General features: G+C 42.8%; 2 protein-coding genes across 4 annotated transcripts in view; one reads left to right on the top strand and one right to left on the bottom strand.

The window, feature by feature from the left end:
- CPS1 (carbamoyl-phosphate synthase 1) overlaps positions 1–5,700 on the bottom strand; it is a 156,752-nt gene extending 151,052 nt beyond the window's left edge. For 2 of the 3 annotated variants that reach the window (XM_027887819.1, XM_027887822.1), the window contains exons 1-2: positions 5,560–5,700; positions 4,506–4,650 (exon numbers count right to left, since the gene is read on the bottom strand). The gene's annotated coding sequence lies outside the window, so the exon portion shown is untranslated. Of the gene's footprint in view, positions 1–4,505; positions 4,651–5,127; positions 5,142–5,559 lie in introns of those variants that run through there. The other variant, XM_027887820.1, reaches the window with a different exon arrangement.
- Positions 5,701–5,756: 56 nt separating this feature from the next.
- The window catches only part of ACADL (acyl-CoA dehydrogenase long chain), a 15,936-nt gene continuing 4,213 nt past the window's right edge, over positions 5,757–17,479 (top strand). The window contains exons 1-9 of the mRNA XM_027887829.1: positions 5,757–5,863; positions 7,777–7,938; positions 10,387–10,524; positions 10,957–11,121; positions 12,048–12,114; positions 13,331–13,495; positions 14,130–14,231; positions 15,428–15,541; positions 16,975–17,102. Of these exons, the coding sequence (XP_027743630.1) occupies positions 5,790–5,863; positions 7,777–7,938; positions 10,387–10,524; positions 10,957–11,121; positions 12,048–12,114; positions 13,331–13,495; positions 14,130–14,231; positions 15,428–15,541; positions 16,975–17,102 (1,115 nt within the window). The 5' untranslated portion in view covers positions 5,757–5,789. The remainder of the gene's footprint in view (positions 5,864–7,776; positions 7,939–10,386; positions 10,525–10,956; positions 11,122–12,047; positions 12,115–13,330; positions 13,496–14,129; positions 14,232–15,427; positions 15,542–16,974; positions 17,103–17,479) is intronic.

Here is a 17,479-nt window from a genome sequence, read left to right as displayed (position 1 = left end):
AGTATATTCATGTCTGCTGTGTTCAGCAAGGTGCCTTTATGTGCCTTTTGCAGACTGCTGCTCTGACCCATGTTGCTTGAAAATCAAGTGTATTTTTAATGGTCTGCAGCTGATTTATGCAGGACAACAGCTCTGATCAAGAGACAAACTCTGCTGAATTCTTCATAGCCCACTGAGAGCTTTCACCCTGTGCCACATGCTAAAGTCAATGCTGATGGGTGAACAAACACCTGAGTGAGTAGCTGAAGTTTCCTTCTTTGGTACCAGACTTAACAAATTCTCCCTACAGAGGAAACCAGGACTTCAGTCTGTAACTTCCATCTTCACTGGGAGCACTCCCTTCAACTGCTGCTCTTGAACTTCGGTAGAAGGGATTTGGAAACAATTTACTGAGAATTCACACAGTTTGTTAGTTTGAGGTTTCATGTCAAGAGATCTGGCAAAAACAAAATGTGTCCCATGGTAAGATATCACCTGCCATCATCACCTTCAGACCTTCAAGTCACGTTCTCAAGTCATGAGACTACCACACTTGACTCTCATGTGCCTCTGCCTGCAGATTCCCACTACTGCTGGGCCTCCTATGGTGGCCTTGGAGAATCTTTCTGTGGGATCTTTCTGGTGCTCCAAGGCACGTGCCGAAGGGGATAGCTCTGCTGCCAGCCCATACGCTGCATGTGGTCAGAGAGCGGGAGCGCAGCTGTGCTGTGTGCCAGGACACAGGAACGGGAGCTGGTTCCCAGGAGCCCACGCCCTGAGGAGGCCCACTGGAAGGCACACACATCAGCTGCAGCCCATCTCTCTCTGTCACATCTCACACTGACACTGTGTGACCCCCACGCAGAGGCACACTGAGGAGAGTTGCATACCAAGCTGAGAGCTTTGCATCTTATTCCAGCTTGCCCTGCACTATAATGCCAACATTAAAAAGTCGATGATGGGCACGCATGCTAAATTGGCATCATGTTCTTGAGGAAAGACAGCACATCAGCTTTAAATAACCTATTCAGAAACCCAACCTCTAGGCTATTCATGTCACACATGAACAGTTAGGCTCACTCTTTGCAACACAGACTGAAAGTCTAAAAAGGAAATGAAATGCTTTGTGAGAGGGGCCAATGCTGTCTCTTGCCGTGTGTTCAAAACTTCTGGTCAGATCCTGCAGCTTGGCTTTAAAGCCAGTATCACCACGCGGCACCATGTGTATCACTATCCCATGTGGCAAGACAGCCTTACACACGTAACCACGGCTTTTTGAAGAGAAGCCTCTTTACCCAGGTACAGAGACAGCCATCTGGTACAAATCACCCCCAGTGCTGGAATGTGATGTCACCAGCTGTCAGGGGAACTCTTCAGATTGACTGATCAGACAAGAACATGCATTTAAGGAGTTCTTCCCCGTCAGATTTGCACCTTGGATAGCAAACACTATGCAAAAGCAAGCATATCACAATAAAGCTCTGAGAAAAATTAGGAGCGTTGCATCCAAGGGCTGCATTAACCAGTAGTTTTTCACATTAAATTGTCTGCTATCAAAATTAAATCCAACACTCCTACCCCTGGAAGAGAACACCCTTCTACAGAGCAACAGATGCTGCTGCAGATGTAATAGGACTAATGATGTCCCAGCTCAGGAATACACATGGAAAAATGTACGTGAAGTATTTGACAGAAAAAATGCATGCAATGAGATTTTTTTGCTTAATTCCTTTAAAAATTATTTTACTTTGCAGTGGGAATAAAAGACAACAAAGCTTTCCTCTTATTAAAATAAATAATAAAAAAAGAGATAATTCTTTTTTATGCCTATTCTGACCTGAATATACTTGCACAGTCTTCATGTCTGGAGAGCATGTATTCCTCAGATGAACACTGTCTGACAAAAAACAAACCAAATTTCATTTCAACCGCTCTTACCCACAGAGCTTCACTTGAACACTTTTTCTCCCAAGTAACCTACAATTCCTTTATTTTTTAACTTTGTATTTAGCAAGGCCATGTGCTTTTTTTTTGCTTTTTTTTTTCAGTAAGATAATGCTTTAAATTGCATTCACTGTAGTAAACATGTTAGACATTGTTCTCAGCAAAGAAGGCCCTGAAGAGAATATAAATTCTTTCCAACTGTAGCAATGGCCTATTAACACTGAAAATCATGAAAAAAAGGAACATAAAGGGTGACTCAGAAGAGACTCCTCAACCAAACCAATTTGTAACAAAGCCCAGATGCCACAAAGTTCTCAGGCCAAGGCAGTAACACATGGTAAGGGAAGCCCACTGACTTGGTGTCTGCACATTATACTGGCAACACTTCTAATACCACAGGGGTGGATATTGCTAGTGCTGGGGATGACAAAGGGGTACAGTGTTTACCACAAAGTAACAGAGATCTGAGCAGTTGGGAATCTCAAGCGTAAAAGTCTCCTGCTTACCACGCAACGTGACAGCAGGAGAACTACTAATTTGGGAGAATTTACACCCAATAACATGGGGCAAACCATATCCCTCTCCTGAGCTATGCATACCAGAGGTCAGGAAGGAGTCACCATGACTGGTGGAAAACAAGAATTAAAGGCTCAGTCTGCGACTGTGCCCACAGGAGGAATGGAGGGGAAGGGACCAGGTTGCAAGAGGAAAGGGTAGAGCCCTGTCAGTTATGTCAGGTTATGCTGTGTCTCATTAAAGTTCCATTAGGTTGTTGCAAGAAAAGCACAATCCCAAACTGGGAACAGCATCTATGAGAAGGCCAATAATGCATTTGCACTTTGCCCTGCTGCAGTACCTACTTCGAGTCTGTTTTCTGCAAGAACCTTTATAAAAAAAAATTCAGAAGAACCCAAACGAACAAAAACTTCCATCGTTCTTAATATCTAATTCTTTATACCCACACTTCTTCCCCCCCAAAAATGGTATGCAAAATGTCAACGTTAGCCACTGTCCGTTTTGAGGCATTTCCTGATCCCAGGAACTGATACTTGAAACCTGGACAAAGTTTACTTTTCTGTGGCTTAGGATAGGATCTCCCATCTCTCAGCTCCCTTATCCCTTCACCCTGTGCGTGGGTGATGGGATATGTCCTGCTAAATTTTCTTGCTACAACAAAGCTGCCAAGTCTGTAAACTGGGTGACTTGGCATCTCTGGGAATGGGAATCTTCCTATCAGCCTCCTGTTTGCTAACAGATCCGAGACCAAAGTGCTGGGCTCACCCAGGAGCCTGTACCAGCGTAAGGAAGGCACTTCCCAGTGGGCTGTACCTGACAGGGCCTCGTAACCACAGCCAAATTTTACCTCTGGGAATCCAAATTCAGTAATTCCCACCTAACTCCTATTCAGTTTTTCCTTCCCAACTGCCCCTGCATGGTTCCTTCCTGCCTACTCTGATATAATAATGTGAGATCAGACTCCAAAGTGAAAAAATAGCACAAATTTCCAGGCTTCAACTCGTTTTGTAATGCAGGTACTTCTGCCTGTAACTACACACAGACAGACAACTCTGCACTGTCAGTGTGTCACTGTGTCACACTAAACACCACATGCCCTTTGAGAGGCTAGGCTGCTTTCAGACAGTTCCATCCATAGGAATTCCTATAGTGCCATCTCCTGGCTTATGGTGTAGGAACACAGTAGTCGAAAATAGCACTTCTCAAATGAAAGATTTATATATATATATATACATTAAAAAAAAACTTTACAAGAGGTTTAGGCTATGGATTAATATACAAAAACACCCAAGCCATGGACATTCTCTCGAGAGATTTTGTACAATTCTCCTCCCAATAAATTATTAACTTAAAATGATGAGGCTTTGAAAAATATCTTCTGAGCTGATCTGCTTTGCGTTTTGAGCCATTACAATCTTGTTTGTCAGCATTTGTTTTATTTCTCAACAAACATCAAGTTTGTAAGGGTTGAAGACCCTTACAGAAGGCTTATGGTGACGAGATCAGAGCTTGTTTAGTGTAGGAAGACCTTCCTGCCTAAAAGAGGCATCTTTCCCAATGAGAGTTTTAGATGTTTTCTCCTCCTGCATTCTAGAGAAACGCTCCCTGATACAAGAAGAAGTAAGTCCTGCAGACATGTCGAAGGTCCCCACAGAGTGGGGTCCAGGAATAATAAAGGCCCTGAGAAGAACACGGGGTGTGTCTTTCATCAGGCTCAGGGTTTGAAACGCTGTTAAGAATAATGTTCTTTGAAGTCTAGTGTTCTCAACTTAGGGAATAAACTTCCCTACCATCCTTCCACTGCCTGGCATTTTGGGGTACCTGCATGTTATCTTACTTCACAAAGGCTTAAAACTCCCTTTGCGCTTAAAATCTTTGTGTCGTCTCATGACTCCACAGGATAATGACTGAGGGTTCCATAACACCACGTGGGGAGTGAGGAAAGCATGTAAAATCCCATTGATGGGGACTGTACATTGTTTTAAGCCCCTATTATTCATAATGATGATGGGTAATGCCTATTTTCTAGATATCAGTTATAATTAATCTATCAATTTGTAGCTTACGGTATTGTTTGTAAAAGAAGCGGGTAGCAGCTCCTTTCTCAGTGAAAGATGTCCATTTACAGCTCAAAAGTCTCCCCAGATGGCTGACTCGGGAAAAGTATTCTCTGCCAGAGCTGTGCCCCACGCAGCAGGGTGACCACAGGAGCTGGAAGGATGAAGAACGACAAGCAGACTCTTAAACCTTTATCCTTTCCCTCACCTCCAGTGATTTGCTTCTCCTTAAAGTAATGCCCCCTTGACACTGAGCTCCTTAAGGATTGAATAAGGCTTTGAGTCAAAATATAACTTATTTTCAGTACAGTTATGAGCACTGAAGTAACTGGGGGAAAGATAATTCTGTCAGTGGGAGATCATGACCCCCAACTCATGGACCACCTACCCAAAATAGACCCCAGACTCCAATGGAGGGAAGAATGTGCATGTGGACTAATGAGCGTGAGAAGCAAGAGATATAACTTGCAAATAGAGGGTTGAGTACTAACTAATAAAAAGGTTATGTAATGTATGCCTTTGTTTGTTAAATTGTATAAATAGTGTAAAATTTTGATGACTGGGGAGCTAGCCTTTTGGGGGTTGCCACCTAGGTCCCTACTTTGCGCAAACCAGAATAAAAAAGAAATACCTCGCCTCAGTGTGGGTAAGGTTCAGGACAACACCTCCATCCTTCGGAGCCCCTTGCACAACAACAACCATAAACCACCTCCTTGAGGGGAGCAGCACTCAAAAATTAAAGTGGGCTAAAGACAAAATGCCCAAAGTGCCCAATGAGGGGCAGCCGTCAGGGGAAGGGGCCCGGCTTCCCCTCATGCCGGCTCGGGAGGGGGACAGCGCCGTCCCTGAGGGTGCTGAGGGAGGGGACGGGGGCACGGCCAGGCGGGGCACGGGAGCCTCTCCCGAGTGCCCAACCCCGCGGTCACCCCTGCTCCCGCTCCCCTCCCTGGCGTGACTTCAAAGCTATGCGAGAAAAGTATTTATTATATACGTTTCATCATAATCCTGCTCTAAACACGGCAGGGACTTACAACGGCAAATAGGTGAGAGCAGGGATAATTACAGGGGTGAGCGTTGCGAGAGGCTTTGGGCAGCATATATCCTCCCATTCGCCGCGCGGGACAAGCAGAGCAGCATCGCTGACAGAACCGCCAGCAACAACGAAAACAGGCGACAATAACAAATTACTGATGATGATGACTCGCAACATAACAGAGCGCCAGGGCTCGGACCGCCCCCGCCGCCGACACCAGCGGCGGTGCCGCCCTGCACTGTCCCGCCCTGTCCCGTAAGATGGCGGCGCGGCTGATCCGTCTGCGGGCCGCTGTGCGGGCCGCCGGCTGCCGGCTCTCCTCTGCCCAGGCCAGGTGAGCGCGGCCGGCCCTGGTGCCTGGGGAATCCCGCCGGGGAGCACCGCGAGGGCGGGTGGGAGGGCACCCCGAGTTTGGGCTGTGTGCCTTTGCCCGTCTGCGCGGGGGTGCGGGTTGATGGGGCTGTAGAGCCGTGTGGGCACACGTTCTGTATGGATGTGTGTGTGCGGTGGGTGTGCGCATCCGTGTGTGTGTGTGTTCGGAGCGGTGTGGATGCGTGTGCTCTGGGCGTGTGGCGGGAGGGTTACAGGCACCGTATGTGTAGATGCAGGCGTGTGTGTGTGTGTTTGCGGCTGTGCTCCCCTTGCAGGAGGCAGCAGCTGGGGTTGGGCGAGCCCCCCGAGCCGGGCGGGTCCGGGGTCCCGCCGAGCCCCGCGGTGCGGGAGGGAGCCCCAGCGCATCGCCGCGATATCCCGACCTTTGCTCCACTTCCCGGCCCGGCCTGGGGACAGCGAGTCCCCTGCTGGCAGGTGACGGCTGGCCGCGTCCTTGCCCGGGCACACCATTCCCCCGTGGCATCAGGCGCTCAGCATCGGGGAAGGGGTTTTTTTTTCGGAGCAGAAGGGCAGGAGTGTGATCACACCTTCCCCGGCCTAGGAGTTGTCTCTCCTAGGGCTTTGGTTGGCATAAGGCCCTTCCCTGTGTGACATGCGGCGTGCGAGCCATAATTAAACATAAGGGTGGACTTAAAGAAAGCTCAGCATCGTCTCAAACAGTGTTAAAAATAAGGTGGAGCTTTTGAGAGAGTCACTGTGTGCTTACCTTTGAGGGTACAAAATACTCAAGTTGCCGTATCCCATTTTTTACAAATACGATTAGAAAGAAATAGCGTCTGTGTTTCTGGGGTGTTTAATCCTTTGCACTGGGAGAGCATGAGTAACTACATGTGGCAGTAAATAAAGACTTTTGTCTCAGTAACAGAGTAAATAACTGTGGGCTCAGTTGAATTTTGTGGACTACACATAGTTGCTGTGCTGAGGAACTGAGGAGAGGTTCACAAAATAGTTTGAGAAAGGAACAGTGAATGCCTTTTCCATTTACTACAGCTCAGCTCTGTACTTAAAATTTCTGATGTTTTGTGGCAATAAAATAAAAATAAGTCAAAGAATCCAGTGCACAAATATGAATTTTCATTTCAGCCTTAAAGTAATATGTCATCCTTTATATTCCAAACCCCTACTAAAGCTTTATCAACCCTTCCTTGTTATTTCATAATTACACTTTTCTTCTACTACTGACACCAGTTTCAGGTGTTGTTTTTTTCTTTTCTTTTGTTAAAACAGCATTTTAATTTTACGTATGTTTTTATCAGAGTTTTGTGAGGCTCGGCCTTCCCGCACAACAAAAATACCAAGATTTAGAATGATTTAGAAAGTATTGCTTTCAAGGTTATGTATATGTGATAATGCAGAATACAATACATCCCTTGGAGTGTGCAAATCCACATTGCACTCACTTTTATTCTGAGTATGTGGATTTTCAGTGTCATGGATTTGCAGGTTTGGGACTTTTTGAGGAGTATATACAGAATGAACAAAATTCACCAAAAATGTTTACTTGTTCATCAAGTTACCCCCTCAGTTCAAATTGAGCTGAATTGCATTTTGGAGGTTGTGTGGCAAGGGGAGAGAGAAGGCAGCGATGATTTTTAGCACTCAGAAACTTTAACAGAAACTTTATTATTTTACCTATATATGTATTATTATTGTTTTTAATTTGTTTGAAGTGTTAAGGACAAGCTAGTCTTGCCTTACCTCCTGCAAGTCTGTTAAGTCTTTGTGTTTATGGTGGGTATCCTTTGGACCTAACAGTGTACCAGAGTTGGGATGTGCTTCCTCTCTTTTAAAAAGGTTATGTAAATATAAATAGAGTGCCTGTGCTCTAACAGATGCTTCATTTGTCTTTTTTAGTCCTCTGCAAGCCGAACAACATGGCACAAAGCGCCTGGAACCATCTTCTGCTAAAACTTTGCTTGATATAGGCACTCGGAGAATCTTCTCGTCAGAGCATGATATCTTCAGGGAGAGCGCCAGGAAGTTCTTTCAGGAAGAAGTGCTGCCTTTTCATGCAGAGTAAGAGAACCTCTTAAATGTTTTGTTTTGCCAAAGGATACGCATTTTTTCCCCCCAAAAATGCTTTCTGCAGTGTTACTCTTAATATGGCAAGATAAACAGGTTATTAGTTTTCATTTACAAGCTTTCTATTTTGAATTTACTGCATTAAAACAAACCTGCGAAAATTGTGCGTGAAGAAAAATCACACATAACCAAAATTCCCTGCATCCTCTGAGCTCCAGTGCAGGCAGTCTGGCACCACCTGCTTAGGCCTATGAGCAGACAAATGCAGTTTGCAAGAGTTGCAGCAAAGTATTCCTGCTTTGTAGGATTAACTCTGACACCAGTGTCTTAGGTGGAGTTAGGGGACAGTTCAATTCCCATGGGACTGATGTAACTAAAAAAAGGCATTCATCTTGTGTCTAGGTGACATTGCAGTAGATTTTGTAACAACATACAAGATCATATAGCATGGTAACGTGAATTATTTATTACCAAGAAACTTGCACAAAACATCTTTGTTTAAATTTCTGTAACTTTTATTTCTGTGGGAATGTGGGACAGAGTAGAAGTATTGTAATTCCACTGAACTAGAGCTGGAGGGTGGTTTTAGCCCTTATTTTAGATATATCCAATCAAGTTACAGTTGGGGAAAGAAAAGAAATTAAGTGAATATTAAGTTATTTTGAACTGAAAGTGTTAAGCTTCAGTAGGGTCTTAAGCAATTTTTACTTTACTTGAAGTGAAAACAGTGTGGGCTAGTGAAGGGCTTATTCTGAAATTGCCCTGCTAGATGAGTATCCTGATACAGCTCCCAACTGAGTGGGTGGAATATTGTGGCTCTGGGGCAGGAGTGAGCAGCAGGAGGCAATGGAAACGACTCTCAGCAGGATTGGTGGCAGCTAGTTTTTTTATCCTCAAACCACAATCTCGTGGTAGTATGCTGTGCTCTTCCATTGTGCTGTTATATTCTGTCCACAAAAGCAGATGTTTTCCCTCGTCTTTTGTTAGACTTGGGGTGCAGGTTTGTGAACAGGTACTGGCTCTACTTGAGGTTACTGAAGCTCCTATTTGCTGTTGTGCTGACTCAAGGGTTTCTTAGAGAGGCTGGAACAAGTTGAAATTTTGTTCTTGCATCACTTCGATGACTGATGAACCAATCTGTTCTTACACCTTTCAAGTAAACACGGAGGCTTCAGGCACAGTATATTAATTGTCTGGGCTGGTGTGAAAAGCCAAATGTGGCATCAGTGAATGCAATTGTGAATTATTGTGAGGAGGTGAAGCTTTGGTGCTGGGTAAAGTAGAGACGGGAATGGCCCTGAAAGCGAGGGGAGGGGAGGGGTGAAGCAAAGGTGGTCAAGAGAGATTTGTGTAAGATTTCCAGTGTAGGAGCAAAAGCTCTGGAAAGGAGCTTAAATACTAGAAAGCTTAAATAGTGGAACAGGTTGCTCAGAGAAGCTGTGGACACTCACCCCTAGAAGTGTCCAAGGTCAGGTTGGATGGGGCTCTGAGCAACCTGGTCTAGTAGAAGGTGTCCCTGTCTGTGGCAGAGGGTTGGAACAACATGATCTTTAAGGTGCCTTCCAACCCAAACCATTCTGTGATTCTATGATACTGTTCTACAGATAGGATAAGATACTTGGTTAACTGTGGATGAAGAGATGTGGTATAGCTCTGCTGCACTCAGGTGTGTCAGAGGAATGTCTTTGATATAATCTATCATGTAATTTTAAAATTGTAGTTTAAAAAAAACCCAGACATTAAAAAAACCACCTGGACTGTTAATGGCTATCCAACTTTCTACTGAATTGGCAAATCCCATAAAGAGGAACTATTTTTCTAAGAATAATGGATTCCTGTGGTGTTGAAGTTTGCAAACTGTCAGCAGCTAAGCCCCTAAAAGTCTGTCTGTTTACACAGACCTGAAACTACCTTAAAGCAGTAATTTCACAAGATACAGTATTGACTTGTTCTAAGTGCACAGGGAGCAATTTTTATATAAAAGTGACTAATATAACATTTTGGTTCTGATAAAGCAGTTCTCATTGGTAGAATGGAAATCTTTCACAAAAGATACTGACGTGTCAAACTCATTTTGTACTGGGAGAGGTGGAGTGTCGTGAAGATAAAGACCTGCTTGTAATTATCCAGATGGTTGTGGCTAAATCTCCTAAATACCAGTCTGGTGTAACAGTCATAACAAGTCTAATGAAATTCCTGTCAGGTTACATGTTGGAAGCAGGAGTTCAAACCTGTTTTATGGTTGATGCCCTTGTAATGCCAGTGGCATCTGTGGACTTGAAGATTAGAAAACCTGTGACTAATCCACTGCTTCTTGGCTGTGAAACAGTTGTGTTTGTACCCTCACACTGCTGGTGGTGGTGTTCCAGTGTGAAGCAGCAGCCATGGCAAATAAACAGTAGCATGTGGGGGGTTTAATGTATTTTTGTGTTCATTTTGCAGATGGGAGAAGGATGGCCAAGTGAGCAGGGAGCTCTGGGAAAAGGCTGGACAGCAGGGTTTGCTGGGTGTTGCTATTGCTGAAAAACATGGAGGCATCGGAGCAGATATTCTCTCTTCAGCCATTGTCTGGGAGGAGCAGTGAGTACTGGATACTTCAGGAAGTATTTCAGTGATGATATCATTGATGACTGTATTTGCTTTCCATAAGTTGTCCTCATTATGGACTGTGTTTGCTTACAGCAAACGGAGTTGTCTTTCTTGTGGAAAGGTTAATTTACACATATGTAAATCCCTCTTGTTTTAAGTATTCTGGATCACTGTTTGAGTGACAAGTGTCACTGTGCTCCACCGGCTGGGGGAAGTATTTTTTTTTGGCCTGGTTCCATTTGGCTGTTAAAGTCCATTCTATAAATAATGCTAAAAGTGCCACAAGCTCAGGTTGTCTGAGGCCTCTGTGTAGTGGGGTTTTCTTCACTGTTGCATTTATATTGTAATGATGTAGAGTGCAGTGTTTATGTCTTTGTAGTGCTTGTTTCTGAACTTCCCCCCGCCTCTTTTTTTTTTCCCCAGAATGTATGTGAACTGTACAGGCCCGGGGTTCAGCCTTCATTCAGATATCGTCATGCCCTACATTGCAAACTATGGCTCTGAAGAACAGATCAAACGCTTTATCCCCCAAATGGTTGCGGGCAAGTGCATTGGAGCTATCGCCATGACAGAACCTGGGGCTGGCAGGTGAGCCAAATATTAAAACAGTTGTCTCAAATTATGTGCTCTTTATTGATTTATCAGTGAAAAACATTGTGAGCCTCCTGGTTATATGCTCACCTTAGTGACTAGCTATCCTACATTAGGTAGGACCTTGAAAAACCTGTTATAGGTTACTACAGCTTTGTCATTTCAAGATATTGGCTCAGAGTACATTTCTGTCTCATCCTGCTGTGGGCAAATATGCTTTGTATTTACTTTTGCAACATAAGTTTATAGTTACCAACTTGCTTGTCATGTGAACATACTTTTAATATGAAATATCGTCAGGAGAAAATTACACGCCTTGGTAAAGAAGGCTTGACTTTACTATTAGCTTTTGTCATGGAGCAGAGCACCTTATCTTCTTTCCTCTGAGTCCTTCCAGAGACATACTTCTCCTTGCCCATCACTATTGAATGGCAGCCAGCACATGTTTGGAGTAGTCAGAGCTGGCTAGTTTCCAAAACAGAGAGGGACAGAAGACCAAAACCTGTTGGTGTCGTGCTTCTACAAGTGGTAGATGTGGCTCATGGCTTTTCACAGAGCCTTCTGATTGGGACTGAGCCTGCTCAGAGGATGTGGTTTTGTCTGGCATTTGTCATTTAAGGCATATTGGCATGAGGGGATGCTGACCCATGCTTTCATTACACCCCCTCCCACAAGCGGAGGTGGGAAAATGGAACCTCATTCTTCTGTGTGATTACATAGATTTATCATCCTTTTCCACAGCGTGTTTTTGGTTTCTGTGTTACACTGACCTCTTTCCCTGTGTTTCACTATCCTCATCTGTTTTCACTGAGGCTGTGGCTGGATGATATAAAATCTACCTTATTTTGTACTGGGTAGAATTCAGGATAAAAACTGCAGCTTCCAGAACGGTTTCTTGAAGGACCTTTTGAAATTCGTTTCAGTGACTTGCAGGGAGTACGGACATATGCGAAAAAAGATGGAAGTGACTGGATTCTTAATGGGAGTAAGGTAAGTACACAGACATACGTGCTGCTCATAGGCTTTGGAAACTGAATGCATCCAGTTCAGTGCACCAGGGTGTGCACCACAGTTAGGATCTGCTCACAGTCCCTTCAGTTTGGGGTTTTTGTGTGGGTTGTGTTGTGGGTGGGGGTTTTTTTTGTCTCAGTTACTTTTTTTGTTGATAGGTCTTAAGATGTTTTTGTTACTGGCAGTTTACAGACCAGTTTGTGGGAGAGTTTGTTTAGATTATTTTTGTAGCTTTTAAATAACCCTGTCAAAAGGCCTGTTTTGTCTTCAACTGTGAATAAAAGGGAAAAAAAATAAGCAGGACCAGGGCTGGTTTTTAATACTGAGGTTTAACAATAAAATATATACAGTACTACTTGTGAAATCTTCTGTGGCCTGAGTAAATACTTGTTTTGACACAATGCAAGCTTTGGAATCTTTATTCAAGAGCTTGCTGGTCATGTTAGGAGAAAAAAAGAAAACCAGCTGGATCAAATGCTCTGTGTGTGTTGTAAAGCTGTTGCTTCTTTCATTGCCATAGTAAAAAAAACAAGAAGGCAGAAATAGTGTTGAAAATAGGAGTGTGGGTTCAACAGAGCTTTTTTTAAAGCTGTGAAATGTCTTAATCTTCTTACGTACCCCTGCTGATGGCATAGGCTGATGGAGACTTCTGGCCTTAGCAGAATTGCAGCGATGAGAATGTGTGCAAACAAATACGTATGTTCAGGTGCTCAAAAGGTGCTCATGCTGGTCATTTGAAGCCAAGCAGGACAAAAAGCTCATTTCTTTTGCTAGAGTTAAGATGGATCCATTTAGCAGGTCCATGAGTCATTCTGCAGGATTATAGTAAGCAGTTGTGACAGGAAGTCAGGGATAATTTTGTGCATTGTACCTTGCTGATTTAATTTGTAGACAAGAGAATTTCTGTGTTCATTTAATATCTACATTTGATACTGTATTCTTCTTTATCATGGGACAGAAAAAGAAACAGATTGCATGCATTCTGTGACTTGACACTTCTGCCCCACACAATACTTCTCAATACCTTTGTTCCAAAACACTTCATTCAGAAACCTTAAAATTCTGGATTCTTGAACCTTGCCTTTTGGTTCACCTGTGAAAGTGTCAATGCAATTCTGCTTTCTGCTACTTGATGATCTCTCCTGACTTCTCTCCACACAGCTCATGGCTTTAGTCCAGGTTGCCTTTTTTGCAGGTGTTCATCACTAACGGTTGGATGAGTGATGTCGTGATCGTGGTTGCGGTTACTGACCGGGAGGCCCGATCCCCTGCTCATGGGATCAGCCTTTTTCTGGTGGAGAATGGAACAAAAGGCTTCATCAAAGGACGCAAACTGAACAAAATCGGCCTTAAAGCTCAAGTGAGTCGATACAACCCCTAACGCAATAGGCTTGGAGGAAGCCTAAACCACTTAATGCCAATCAATAGCTAAATAAATATTAGATGGAACTATGGTTTTATTCTAGCTGTTAGGCTTTAGAGCACAACCATGCAGAGTGCGTGTGCTCATTTTGCCTGTGGAAGTCTGAAATGTGATCTACAAGGAGAGGCTGAGGAAGCTGGATTTGTTCACTCTGAAGAAGCCTGAAAGGACGGGCTGTAGAGATGGTGGAACCAGGTTCTTTGTGGTGTACAGTGAGAGGGAGAGTGGCAAATGATGTAAGTTACATTAAGGAAAATTCTAAGTAGGTATTAGGAAAAAAATTTTGCCATGAAAGTGGTTGGATAGTGGCACAGGGCCCCAGAAAGGTCATGGAGCCTTCATCTTTTGGAGCTTTGGAAAGCACAAATGGACAAGGCCTCAGCTGATTGTTTTTCTGGAGCTGCTTTGAATAGGAGATAAACTAGATGACCTCTGGAGGATCATTCTAGCCTAAACAATCCTATGATTTCACATTAAAGTGTACAATAACAAGAAAAAAATAGGGCGAAAGAAGTGTAATGAAGAGATTACAATGTCAGAGCATCAACTGTTGTGTTTCAAATCCTCTTAGGACACGGCAGAGCTGTTTTTCGAAGATGTGCGGTTGCCAGCCAGTGCCTTGCTTGGAAAAGAGAACAAAGGCTTCTACTATCTGATGGCAGAGCTCCCTCAGGTAAGAGGAACGTGAGTGCTCGCTGTCTGTGGCAAGAATGCAAAGACAATTTTTGTCACTTAGTCTTGACGTTAATGTATTGTGGGGAGTCGCCTTGGTCTCTGAGGTGGGGTGTCTGTAGGCAGTGTTGTGTTGATGCTGCTGCTTTTTAGCTGAAGTATGCAGTGCTCAAAGTGCAGTGCTTTGGGCTTTGGTACAAATGTTGATATCTACCAGGTCAAAGCCATATCTTTTAATCTTTTAATCCACAACCCAGCTATTGTAGAACCTGAGGGTAATGTATTAGAAGGAACATACCACAGTTTTCTTGTGTACTTTTAGCATGGAACCACTTTGCTTAGTAAATTAAATATAGCTGGGAGGTCTCTGATGCATTTGGCATTCTCTTTAAAGAAACAAGCACTGCTGTTCTAGCTCCTCCCCCAGTAGAAGCATATTAAAGATACAAGGAACTCTGTTCATGTAACAAAATAAGGAAATTGTTTAGCTGCCAAAATATCTTGCTAGTTACAACTTAGTTTATGAAGTTTTGGAACTATTTGGGAGGACAAAGAAGCAACGTGGTTTTTCAAAATGTGACTGTGCTTAGTCAAAACTATGGCTTTGTCTCATCTGGTAGAGATAACATTTATTTAATTCTTTATTGACAGTAAATAAAAAACCTGATCAAAAGAAATATATTAAAGCTTTAAAGAAATAGATGCAGTCATGAACAGATTCACCATAATCATCAGATGATTTCATTGGTGCCAGAAGTAGTTGAGTTTTTAGTTTTCACCATGTTATGAGGAAGGAAAAACTAGCTGTTTCTGTAGGCTTTGTTTTTTTCTAGAGTTGTCCTATTGAAATTGTTAAATATAGTTGTTGTTTAGGTTGAGCTGTGAAAACGAATAATAGAAGCAGAATTTGATGTGAGTTTTTCAGTCAGTGAGAGTCCTGTCGTCGATTTGTAGCTAGCTTTTGTCATCATGATAGAGCTCTACCCTGTCTAAGACCTAAAAGTGAGCTTTGGGCAGCAAGGCATTCGTCCCACTCACTAATTTCAGTAATGCAGTGTTGTCTGGTTGGGTATCTTGTGTGACTTCTGCCTCCCCTCTCTTAATGAACAACACCGAGCATCTGTGTCCCAACTGTGCCTCTGATAGGGAGAAATGTAGAACTAAGTCAACTGAATCCCATAATTTGTGTTCCAAAAGGAAAGACTTCTAATTGCTGATATGGCTCTTGCTGGCTGTGAATTCATGTTTGAAGAAACAAGAAATTATGTGAGACAAAGAAAAGCTTTTGGGAAGACAATTGCACACTTGCAGGTGAGTTTGAACTGAGAGACTTGTATACAGATTCCAGTGTATGTTTGCTGTACATCTGTGTTTGTGAAATAGTGAGCAGATCAAAATCACTGGGCTATTTTGAAAGGATTATTTGCACAGGTTTTGCAGTTGGACTGTGGTGTTGCCTCCGTGCCCATCATTCAGTCTTGAAAAGCAAAAAAAAAATCAAAAAAACCAGCACCAGAAAAGCCTTAGTGTATATATTTTATGACAGGGGTAAATACCTCCCAGCAGTGCAGCTTTTGGGAGGGAAGTATGCAGCCAAGAACTAGACTGGTTCTTCTGTGCTGCTAAGAACAATTCCCATGTTGCTCTTAGGCTTGCATTTTCATCTGTTTCTAAAGGTAACAGTCAGGAATCCATAATTTCAGATGGAATTTAGTATGAGCACCATGCAACTTGAACACAAAAAGAAATATATTTTTCCTTTTTTAATGTAGGTAAGGGATGATTCTTATTTGTAGCAACTCGCTGTGCAGAGATCTCCAAAATAATTTCCTTTTTTGGGTTAGGCCACTGCCAATCACCTCATAAAGTATATTATTTTTGCCAAAATAAGACATTTCTGCTTATCTCTTCAGTTTCCTTTTTTGTTACTGCTGGCTAGTGTGTGCATATAATAAATAATCCTTTCTAATTAGAGCTCTGCCTTGGCTAATTTATTTAGTCATGCCATGTTACAGTGTTGGAAATCAAATCTTACCTTTGCAATAGTAGACTTGTCTGGTATATTTGAAGTAAGAAGATCTTTTTTTTTTACGCAATCCTAGAACTGAGATTAGAAAGAACTTTTGTTATTGGCTGATGTTTTTATCCTCTCCCTACCAGAATTACAAGATGGTCTGATGCTCGCCTGGTCTGGTTTTAATACCCTTATGATGGATTTTTCCTCTTCTATCTAGAAACTCTTTTCCAGTGTGACAGAACTCAGTGCTGAAAAACTTTATGCTGGTCTAAAATTTCTTTATGTTTTGTTTATGTCTTTTTGCGTGTGACTTAAACTCTGAAGAATGCACAGAAAAGCATTAAATAGATGTTGAAGTGTTATTAATTGGGGAAATCAGCGGCTCTACAGAGTGAAAAGATGTTCCCCTACAAGATGGAACACCCACAGCCTCCTGCTTTGTACTCCCTAGGAATTTGTTTTCCAGGCTCTATGGCTTTTTCTCTTAAAGTCATGTTTTGAGTTGACCTTGAGAAGCAAAGGGCAGTAAATTTTCTCTAATAACACTGGTGAAGACATAATTCTATGGAAAGAAAGGTGTCTTCTGGTGTACAGAGCCAAAGTTGTTCAAAATAGTGATTTCCAACAGAAATCTTTCTGGAAAATGCTTAATTTTCTACTTAAAGTTTTAAACTGTACTACTTCTGCTCTCTTCCCTCTACCCCCTCTATCCAATCCCAACACCTAGACGATACAGCACAAGCTGGCAGAAATAAAAACGCAAATTTGTGTGGCCCGAGCCTTTATGGACAACTGTTTGCAGCTTCATGCGGAGAAACGCCTGGACTCTGCCACAGCTTCTATGGCAAAGTACTGGTACGTAGTTACAGTCCTTTGGAAGTGTTACTTGCGTGATCTTGCCAGGAGCCTAGTGATAAAACACCCAGCTGTTAAGATCTAATGGAAAGATAAAATTACTGTCTGATTCATAACAACACTGTCAGCTTCTAGTAGAGACCAGTAGCTTTAACTTTAATCATGCAATCAGCGAAAATCTTAGTTACATTGAAAACCAGTGCTGGTTAAACAGATTAATTTCAAAATAAAGGCATGCTTTTAGAATAGGTTTCTGTTAATAATAAGATCAGGATTCAGCTTTAGCTTCAAGTATATGTGAGTACTCCATTGGTATTTAGACAGAATTTACATTTTACTGTAGCAGATTGTTGTTCAGTGTTTGTTGGGTTTGGCTT

Source organism: Empidonax traillii, unplaced genomic scaffold (assembly GCF_003031625.1).
Source record: "Empidonax traillii isolate 1590-97213 ecotype Southwest subspecies unplaced genomic scaffold, ASM303162v1 scaffold223:size1722714, whole genome shotgun sequence".
Lineage (NCBI taxonomy): Eukaryota > Metazoa > Chordata > Aves > Passeriformes > Tyrannidae > Empidonax > Empidonax traillii.
The sequence above is the reverse complement of the archived record's forward strand: the minus strand, read 5'-3'. Positions and strand labels throughout refer to the sequence as shown.